We start from the raw sequence: 10,945 nt of genomic DNA, 5'->3' as shown, positions 1-10,945 counted from the left end.
CGATTTACCACGTTTATCGCCAGCACAAGTAACATTTTTTAAAGTGAGGGTCATTTCAATTCAGCCACAGTGTCTTTTATATTAGGTTCCCATCGTCCCCATTCATCCCCCCACCCATCTTATTCATCACCCTTAATGTTTTTGCTTTAGTAGTTAGTTAAAGATTAAATAAATAAAGGGAGAAAAAACATTTCCTCCAGCATGTGTTTTTGTGCGTATAATGATGTGAAGAAATACAAAGACAATTTGCTCTGTACTGTATCTCTGTTTCTCCTCTGCCTGTAAATTCCCCTCCGTGACATGTAAATGCATTTTTCTTGCAGTCACAGAAAGGAAGTGCAGTGAGTGAGGATCAATCAAGCTGAAAAGTCCATGAGCACAACAGCTGTCTGCTTACAGCTGATCCTGCACTCTTACATCTGTGACAGAAGAGAACAAAGATGAATATTTCTCTATAGTTTAATGTAAAAATATACAAGATAACAAGAGTATCATATAGCATTGAAAGAGGGAAACAGAAGGGAGATGCTAATGATTTTGAGTTGCTCCATTTACATAATAATTACAGTATCTCATGTGTCTATTGTGATTTCTTTAGATTCAAAAAGCATATTTGATTTTGGAAACAGGAGTACTAGTGCCTAACTTGTGTTATCCACTGTATATTTAAATATAAATAACTCTATATTTTGATGTAACACTGTAACAGGAAATATTTATGCATCTAGTGCAAAAAAGAAAAAGTGCTCTGGCTTGCATGCTGCGTGTGAGTGACACTTTCTCCACGCAGCACAACACAAGATCACCCACGGGAGGCCGGTGGCAGATCTGCAGCCCCAGCTCTGTGGTGAGTGTTGGCCAGTGCAGCTGGAGTCAGGTGAGGGATGGTTGTCAGGTGAGCCAAAAACCTCGGCCCCGCTGTGTGGCGCTGTGCGTTGCAGCTTGCCCAGTGACAGACTGGTGTCAACATCTGCTCCAGAGACTGTACCATCTGCCCGAGGGCCCAGGGGACACATCTCTCCCCGTCTCAGACCAGCTGCAGGGCCCCACACGTGGACCTGAGCAGTCCTGCAGAGGCGGAGAGCAGGGCCAAGACACAGTCAGAGCCCCTGAATGCTGGAACACATCTCACACACGCTTAGCTGTGTTTTGTCTGCAGGGTGTGATCACAGTCTGGTTTAGAGAAACAAAGTTGACTCTCACATTAACGAGAGAGGGGAAAGGCCCAGGCTACAGATGTAAAGTATTTTGCAAAGACGTGTTTACATGCTTAAACTCAAATAAAATATCAAGACAATAAAGTTCAAATTATTGTTGCATAAAAAAACACCCTGCAATTGTATGCCACTCATATGGGGTCACCGTGACCTTTGACCTTTGACCGCTATATTCTAATCACTTCGTCTTTGAGTGACTCTGGTCAAAAAGTGCTGTGTGTTTTGTGAGGCGACTGTGACCTTGACCTTTGACCATCCAAACATAATCAGTTAATCCACCAGTCTCAGTGAACATCTGTACCAAATGCATTCTCAAGCATTCACGATGCAAAAAAGGAGATTTGTGAGGCCATCGTGACCTTTGACCACCAAATTATAACCAGTTCCTCTATTAGGCCAAATAAATTAAAGAAATTCCCTCAAGGTGTTGTTGAGATGGGTTGTACTAACAAGGGGGAAAAAAAGAGGAAGTGTGGGAGGAGGTGTAAAGAAGGTGTAAGAAGTTTGTGTGAAAAAGAATACATGGCTGCACAAGAGATGGATATTTCTATCACTCCTTGCAATCGCTGTATAATAAACTAATAAACATGTTAATTTACAGAATCTAATCAAAGTCTCACTCTGCTGCTCATTCAGCTAAATAATAATATAAAGTAAATTATGGGTGAGATAATGCTCAATGTGTACCCCACAGCTCCAGCCCCCCCTGTGACCCTTACAGGCTAAGTGGTAAAGATAATGGTTTCATCTTTCACAGTAAAAGATGAGTGGACGCAGTGTATTGTTAAGACCATTTTATTTCATCAATTTGAAAGAGACAAGTAAAAACAGTGTACAAAGTTTATATTATTTGTTTTACTAAAGCTGGTGTCCTCAGTCTCAGGAAAAACGGGAGGGCAGGTACAAAACAAAAAAGGTTGAAATAAAAAGTATAAAATGCATTTCCCTATTTTCAGAAGGTGGCAGCAAAGGGTGAGTGTGCATAGGAATAAGTAACAATCAGATTGAAAAATAAAATAAAATAAAACTGAACAAGATGTTTGCAAAATGATTGAAAGTGAACACAAAAATCGTAAAAACCATTACATTCAATAACGTATGATGCACTTTTGAAAAATGATTATCTGTCATCGTAAAAAATACTGAAGCACTTTTGGAAACCTCCTAGTACACTTTGAAATAATAATAATAATAAAAAAACCAAAACAGTTTCAGTTCCCATGAGTCTCAGTTTAGCCTGGGCCGTCTGTAAAAAGGGGAGAATCATTCAAACAAACAAGTTTTTATTTGTTTTTTATCCACATTTGAATTTACATTATAAAAGAAGCTAATTTAGTCTTTACCAACCATAAAGTACAAATAAAGAGTCCAAATACAATCATTTTAGGGCAGCAAAGTGCATATCATTGGCACAGTAAAACTCATTTTAGTCGATGCTGGTCTCATATAAATAAACTCAGAAGCTCGTGAAGGGGGCGGCGATCCCCCCCCGAAAAGAAGCAACTCAAAAAGATGACTGTGTGTGTGTGTGTGTGTGTGTGTTTACCCCCGTAAAGCCCAGTTTGTTTGCACAGTATTCCTAAAGAAGTGTATTTTGTTTAAGTGACCTCACTGAGGCTGCAGCGAATGCACTGGGTGGTGGAGAGTAAAAAAAAAAAAAAACACCCAATACTGTTCTGTACATGGAGGAGAAACCCAGAGGAGAAGAGTTTCTGAGCGATGGCCCCGTCTGCAGCAGAACGTCCAGATATAAAGGCATCAGGAACTATAAGCACTTAATTCAGGGGGGGGGGTGTATTTGTTACACTGACCAGGAAACTGAAGGGGGGAGGTCTGTCTCTCAGGGACTCTGATGTTTGAACAGGTAACAACAGGCGTCCACTGCAGGCCGGCTTTCTACCTTAATGATTAATCACTCTGCATTCTCTGCGTGTCTGTCGCTCCTCACATCAGACTGTATTGCACAATTGATTGATCAGACCCATCGATGATAATACAACAGACCGACTGACTGGTGGAAGAGTTTTGCATCGGATAAGTAGAAAAGTAAAAAAGAAACAGAAAAATCCTCTCCTCTCTTTAGGAGAATCAAACATGCAAGTGTCGGCAGAAAGGTTGACTTTATTTTGATACGGTACATTCATGTTAGAAACCAGAAAGTTCTCGGTCTGTTTGAATGGTGTTTGAATTGGTCAGAAGTCGCAAAGAGGAAACTACCCACTCACACACAAACCCTCTGCTCACATGGTGGTTTTGGTCCACAGTATGCCTGTTTCTATTTAAAACTGTTCAATGTGTTCGATATAAAATGGCCCTTCTCAAAAATTAATAGCAGTGGCCTAATTTGTGCATAATGACTACATTTCCCATGTCATTATGGTGTATGGACGCCTGCTCAGTATACAACGTAACAACCAGGAAATACAGGATAGTGTTAACTCTGTCTCTCTCTCTGGGATCAGTCTTCAGAGGCCACGCACAATAACAACAGTAATATTGGTGTTTTTTCAATCTCCTCCTCTGTAAATAACACAACTTTCAGACTGGAAGTGTTGCGTCCAACGACGGCATCTGCAGACAACGCTGGGAGGGCCGGGCTGTGTTTGTGCCCCCCGGTGTTTTTCGAGAGTGCAGTCGGGCGGGTTGCTGGGTGAGGTTGATGGGGGTGGGGGGGTGGGGATTGGGCGACGGTGGGACCAGAGGAATGTTTTGAGAGTTGTTCAGGCCGTCCCGCTGGCAGAGTAGGAGAACTGGGGGAAGTGGGGTCTCTGCTCGCTGTCGAAGGACTCCATACTGTCATCTGTACGGGACAGACAGGAAGAGCAGTTAGCAGAACTTAGGGGCGGCTGAAATTTATTCATAACCAACTTCTCAATTGATTTTGGGGATAATTACAGTATATATTGATTTAGCCCCCCCCCTCCAATGTATTTATATCAAAGTACTGCGTTTAATTAACTTGTGGTCTGCAGGTACAGCTGACTCGAGACTTTATCAGAATGAAAATCATTATCACAATTATTGATATATGATTCTATAATTGCTGCTGTTATTATTATTAATATTATTATATCTATAACTTGTTTTGTCATCTTAGGTACACGGATGTTCGTGGTCTCTCCCATTTCTCTCCCGTCAACGCTGCTCACACTAACTCTGGTTCTTTTGAATTCCTGTTACTATGTAAAGTGCTTTGAGATAACACACGATGCGCTTGGTTTTATACAAATAAAACTAAATGTAATTGAATGCAAACTGGGATACTGGATTTAACTGGACAGGTTTTAACTATATATCCTAATCTGAGTTTAAGCACTTGTTAAATTAGATCATTCTAGACCCAGGAGACGCAATGTTTTGAACAAACTGTTGAATCAGCTAGAAACCACCGTAACAGCATGTTATACAGTTTTAGTTTTATTCAAAGACCATCTTAGTTGAGAATTAAACAGTGAATGCTTGGTGTGCTTGGTCGTTATATCCACATTGGTTACTGTGACTTCTATAACTTTCTAAGGATATCAAAATATTCATTCAAGAATAATATTTTTAACAATATCACGTAGTCCCACTACTTTTAATATATTTTACTATCTCACTGTAACCATGTATTCTCCACAGATAGTGGCTGTCACATGCATTTGGTTACATTGTGAGGTCTGTGGCGCTGGCTCTCCAGTAGAGGGCAGACTGCTCTCAGGGGAGTCACGTAAACCAGCAGAATGTTTTCTTTACTCACATGATAAAATCATTCAGTGGAATATTTTTGTAACAGAGGGAAAAACCCAAACTTTCTGAGTTTTAATTGTTTCTCTCATGAACCTGACACTTGACATTTTAATGTAAAATTGAAATTAAAGGATATAATTTGGCGGTTTTAAAATAACTACGATCTAATTCAGTGACACTGACTAAAGTAAGCAATTTTTCAAGGATCAGTGGTTGAGTATCAAAAATAAAGTCTGCGTTCTGTCTGAGTGAACTGAAAGTGTAATCTCTCATTTTTAATAAAGCCTCATGGGGAGGAGGAGGGAAATGTATCATACAAGTTTGATGGCAATTCATCTTCAGTCCATGTAGCAGGCTCCCTGTCACATGTTGCTATGAAGCACCGCTTGATGGTTTGATATTCTGTTTGTCTGAGTAGGAAGTGCGGTGCTACCTTGTCCGGGTGGTGTGATAGTGATGGTCTGTGCTGTGAACTCCTCGTCAAAATATCGCGTGTCTGTTTCCGAGGTAACTTGGGGCTTAAATGGCGGGACCAGCTGTTGGAGAGGAGACAAGACAAACATATCAGCACATCTGCACAGTCCCTTAGTTTGGCAAAGATAATCGGTATTGTCTCGGCTGTGGCTCTCTGAGTGACGTAACTTTATTGATCCCTTGAGGGACGGCGGCTATCTGAGTTTGGAGTCTGACAATCACAAGACAAGGAGTGAGAAACATGGCGACACGAAGATTTGAGAAACCGACCTTCTTCTCGTAAACGTCCTGCCATTCGATTCCCGCGAAAAACTTGTGCTGCATGATTTCCTTGGCATCGTCAGACCCTCCACCTAACCTGGAAGACACGTACAAAAGGAAAAATCTGTTTAACCACTGCACTGACTCTCAGGTTTGTGATCTGCTACAGGAGAGGAACGTGGCGGATGTTCCTCACCTCTGCATCGGGTCTTTCTTGAGAAGGCCAGAGAGCAGCGAGCGCGCTTCGGGTCCAAGCGTCCGTGGGAAGCGGATGTCTTCCATGAGGATGAGCTCGAACAGCTTCTCGTGGTCCTGGTTGTAGAAAGGCAGCCTGCCGCACATCATCTCGTACATCACCACACCCAGACCCCACCAGTCCACAGCACGGCCGTAGTCATTGTCTTCTAGCACCTAGGGGACAAGGAAGGGGGTGAAAGTTTATTCGGTGCAGCAGTTGGCTTGCTCTTGAGCTATTCTAACTTCTTGTTGAAGGGGAATAGAATGAAGGTGTTCAATTATTTATGATACACAAGTCCATCCATTAATTCAATATCTATAACTCTTGTCCTTTTGAGGGTTGTGGGGGCAGCTTGAGCTAATCCCAGCTGTCATTGGGCGAGAGGCGGGGACACCCTGGACAAGTCACTGGCACATCAAAGGGCTAACATATAAACGTACAAACAACCATTCACATTAACACCTGCAGACAATTCAGAATCTCCATTTAACCTAACTCCAAACTGCATGTCTTTGGACTGTGGGAAGGAGCCACAGTACCTGCAGAAAACCCACGCAGACACGGGGAGAACATGCAATCCCCACACAGACGGACCCAGGCTGAACCAGAATTCGAACCAGGAACCTTCTTGAGGCAACATTGTCAGTGGCGAAAATCTCTAACCCTGAATACAATTTTTGAAGTAATATTATACGAAGTGAGGTGAAGAAAAAGCTGATATGATTCAAGCAATAAGCTTGTGTTTGGGCATTATAACGTTGTGCAGACAAGCAGCTCTTTAGGCCGAACACACAAACCCTAAAGCAACTGGTTTGCCCCATCACCCCACCCACCCAACAGAATCACCTGCTCTCCCCCACTGGTCTGGTCTTTTGAGGCAGCCACAGCCAGCACTGACTCACATCTCACATTAGGAGCTGGGATAGAGTTTCCCCTGGAGCCCTGCATATTTAATCACCGCAGGCCTCTCCACACATTCATAGACACAGATCAACAAGCAGCAGAGGTGTGCGTCACTTCAATAAGCAACAGTGTGGCAACAAACACACACTGGGGTCTTGGAAACAAACCACTTCATGAACACAACCAGAGTCAGAAAAATATTTAGTCTTATCATTTCCATAGGATGACTTTTCTTGGCAGTCCTTACTGAGAAAAACTTATCCGGTGCTGTGCTCACTGAACAGTGCAACCTGTTGCATGACTAATGTGCTGCTGAGCTGAGTTGTCCCAAGGTCTCTGGGGACATGTACTGGATTCTACCTTGCCAGGCGGATGTTGAAGGTGAAATCAAGACAAGGAGAACAGTCTGTTCTCTCAAACCTCCAGCAGCGTGATGCTAAGCAATTTAGACCTAAAAATAGACGCTTAGGCAAAAAGACGTGGGCGGATTAATAGAATGAGATATGGACACAACAGTGCACAGGCTGAGAGAGGGTCCTGGAAAACAGATGGACGTGTCCGTAAAAGGTACAAAACTACTGTGTGTGCATGTGCACGCAGCTGTGCATGTGTCTGTGGGCACTTGTCCTGGCGCTGCGGTGAGTGGTGAGCATCAAGGAGGAGGACTAGGAGGGCAGGGAGAGTAACGTGAAGCCGGTGTGGGGCTAGGATTACTGGGCCGGCTCTATTTCCAGCGCTGCTGTCGTGTGATTCACACCGTGCGACAGCTGGGCCTGCAGCTGCCCCATATATGTAGAAGAGCGCCACAGCTGTGAAGCTGCCAGGAGCGCAGGAGCCAAGCTCATCCCTCATATACGTAACCAGGACTGCTTGCCTCCCTGCCTGCCTCCCTGTCTGCCTGGGCCCCAGCCCCAAATACTGTTACACTGCCCCAAAGGAGCACACACAGGGGGAGGAGAGAGGGAGGAGAGAAGAGAGGATAAAAGCACAAACACTTGCTGCTGCTCCAGAGCTCCACTACGTACACTGCACTTTTTTTCTCACACTGACAGCCATTAATCTTCCAAGCTTGTGAATCCAGATCAGTTTCAGTGGCTAGATTAAACCTGTTTTAACATATTCCCTAAAAGCCAATTCGCTCAGCCAATAATGGGTTTCTTCTTGTAACTGCTTAATAAATGTGACAAAGTGAATTTGTCCCTCTCCTTCCTCCAGAGGGAAACTGGTCTGGCCTTTTTTCGCAGATTGGGTCTCTCCTCCCTCTCCCTCTCTCTCCCCCCTGCTCTGGGTGGAATATTCCCAGACGTTACAGCATTCCTGTGCAGCACACACAACAAGGTCATTGTTTACTGCAGAACAACCTGTAACACTGCCTGGCCCGCACTCCATAGAGAAGCTCGCCAGCGACCCTGTTGCCATGGTAACGCCCCCTGATGTCTCCCTGCTCTCTGCTGTGGAGGCTGGAGGTGTCATCGACTGTGCTTCTCTGTGGAGGAGCAAAGTGGGCTAGGGAGAGCGCGGCGTGGACAGGTGGAGGACTCAGGAATAAAAAATAAAAAAAGGTTTATACAAGTGCAGAGAATAAACTGCTTTTTTTTATGTTTGTCCAGGTGTGAGGAGATAAATATTCACATACTAGGCCAGCGTTAATGGCCTGGTGCTGATGACTGACTGATGAAAAGGACAGGTATGTGTTATGAGGAAGTGGGATTGTGTGCTCTAGCTCTGCCCAGGTCAGGTGAAGCATCCCCTGGGCAGCAGTGGGAGCTGTGGCTCTCCTTGTGCCACACAACAGCTGTAAGCAATGTTTGTTTTCTTCCCCCCCCCCCCAGGGGCAGAAGCTCACATTTCCTGAGGCGCTGCCAACCAATAACCCCTCCTCTCAGAAACTGAAAATTCCAAATGGAGGCTAAAAACAACGATGCGGCAACTGTGTCAACACGGACACCCTTCTCCCGGAAAACATTTTTATGGCAACAGGCAAAGGGGCTCGTACAAACACTCACGCACTTACTCACACACACACACACACCGACCATACTCACAATGAAATATCGTGTTACACGGCCCACTCCAACACTTGTCATACCTGCACGCAACAGGGAGTCGCCACACCCATCCCCATACAGCAAACACGAGAGCAGGCTGCCTTGCCCTCGGCACACGGCACACTCATTAACTCGACTTTAGATGGAGATTAGAAAGGCATTCTGGGACAGCTGCCCTTTCTTCCACATGCTTCTTATCCACTGTGGTCCAAGAACACATACTGCATGCTAGACAAGGTGTTGTGCAAATACTGTTAAAATATAAAAGTGCTCAATCAAGGTAGAACACACACATGCCATATTAAATAACTTCTGTAAAGCTGTGATAGTCACCAGCCTCAGGTATGCCCCCAGCTCATCCCGACCCACCATCCAACTTTTTATAAAATTTGGTTTTCTATGGGTGTTTATCTGCAAATCCTTTAATTCGATCTTAGCCTCTCCTCTGATTGGCTGACTAAACTGTTCTTGCCACAGCTACAGAGAGAAGCATGAGGAACCTGTATCACATACGCAAATGTTTCAGTGGAAAACCTTTTCCTTCACTTACAATCTGTGCAAGCGAGGGGGCAAATAAAACATTTGTTTCTTTTGCAGAGGAAACGCAGCATGGCTTCACGTGGAGCTCAACTACGGTGAACTTTGACCCATGATATTCACTACACATTTGCACATGAGAGACATGTAAAGCTACATTAAGATGGTTTTTTGGTACTTCAAAGCAAAATGTACCCTATCTTCTCATAAATATTAAAAAAATTAAAGATGACAATATCATTATTAGGGAGAAAAATATTTCCGATACATCGGCCGATATATATTAGATTTTTTCCTGTTATTTTTCAAATAAGTAAAAAATAAAAAAATACAACCAAATATATAGAAATTGAATTATTACATAACCATACAATAAATGCATATCTTTTCTGTATTGCTTCTTCTGTAAAATAATGGTTTTCATATCATTGCATGTTGGCAACATAAATGCCAAACTGATAAGTAAATTTTAATAGTCAAGGATAAATTTATCAGGCTCTAACAAAAACACCAGAAAGTGTAGAATATGGGACCTTTAAGTTGTTCTGTTGGCTCAAGGTGGCAAATCACTTAGCTTGTATAATTTCCCTTTGATTTGTCACTGATCTGTTCAAACCTACAGAGAACTGACTTTGATGTAAGAGAGAGATATATAATCATTTCTCATAGAGAAAGAAACACTTCTGTGGTTACCTCAGGTTGCGAAGGTACTCTGGCGTCCCACAGAACGTTTTCATGGTGGCACCATCTTTGATCCCCTCCTTACACAGACCAAAGTCTGTGATCTTTATGTGTCCATCTTTGTCCAGCATGAGGTTTTCCAGCTGAAGAAAACAGGAAGAAGAATAAAATCAGTGGCTCATGGGAATTAACAAGAAAATAATTGTGGGAGGTGAAGGGAATATACATTTGTTAATCTACAAAGAATGTCCCCTCTCTGCTGCACTAATAGTGTCAGGGTGACAGCGTAGAGGGTAACTAGGAAGACAATGCACTTCCGTGGGTCCTCACTAATACACTCACAACCTTTGAAGCCAATCAGATAAGCATTTGTCAAGAAAATCTCAATAAATACACAGTGACAGAGATTCCTTTATATATAGTTAGATAAAGAAAGTGATCTTCATGTGCAAATAACCTAAATAACCAGTCCATCTATTTCTCTTTATTTTCTGGGAATTTCTTCAGTTGTGTAAAAATGTAACAATGTAAAAAAAAAACATCATTAAAAGTATTCTTAAAAGCATATGTAAGAACCATGAGTTCAATCAGAAAAGTCTGACTCTATCAGCCTTTTTCGACATGCAAACTTTTCTGTCTCCATCTAAAAAAATTGTTTAACCTATTTTGCCTTCTGTATTTCAGGCACTTCCACTTTATGTACAAATAAAAAAATTTGCATTTACACAAGTAAATGGAAATCTGCCTAGTGAACTTAAGTACAGGCAATGTGACCTAATGGCCTAAAGGATGTGCATCATGCAGTGTCATGACTTGAGGCTGCATGGCCTTTTAATATCAGCTTGTCCTCCCTCCCC

General features: G+C 42.9%; 1 protein-coding gene across 1 annotated transcript in view; it reads right to left on the bottom strand.

Moving 5' to 3' along the window:
* Window positions 1-1,996: 1,996 nt before the first annotated feature.
* Window positions 1,997-10,945, bottom strand: part of akt1 (v-akt murine thymoma viral oncogene homolog 1) — a 35,398-nt gene continuing 26,449 nt past the window's right edge. The window contains exons 10-13 of the mRNA XM_034575617.1: window positions 5,878-6,092; window positions 5,691-5,778; window positions 5,380-5,482; window positions 1,997-4,017 (exon numbers count right to left, since the gene is read on the bottom strand). Of these exons, the coding sequence (XP_034431508.1) occupies window positions 3,938-4,017; window positions 5,380-5,482; window positions 5,691-5,778; window positions 5,878-6,092 (486 nt within the window). The 3' untranslated portion in view covers window positions 1,997-3,937. The remainder of the gene's footprint in view (window positions 4,018-5,379; window positions 5,483-5,690; window positions 5,779-5,877; window positions 6,093-10,945) is intronic.

This window comes from Hippoglossus hippoglossus, chromosome 22 (genome assembly GCF_009819705.1).
Source record: "Hippoglossus hippoglossus isolate fHipHip1 chromosome 22, fHipHip1.pri, whole genome shotgun sequence".
NCBI lineage: Eukaryota > Metazoa > Chordata > Actinopteri > Pleuronectiformes > Pleuronectidae > Hippoglossus > Hippoglossus hippoglossus.
The sequence above is the reverse complement of the archived record's forward strand: the minus strand, read 5'-3'. Positions and strand labels throughout refer to the sequence as shown.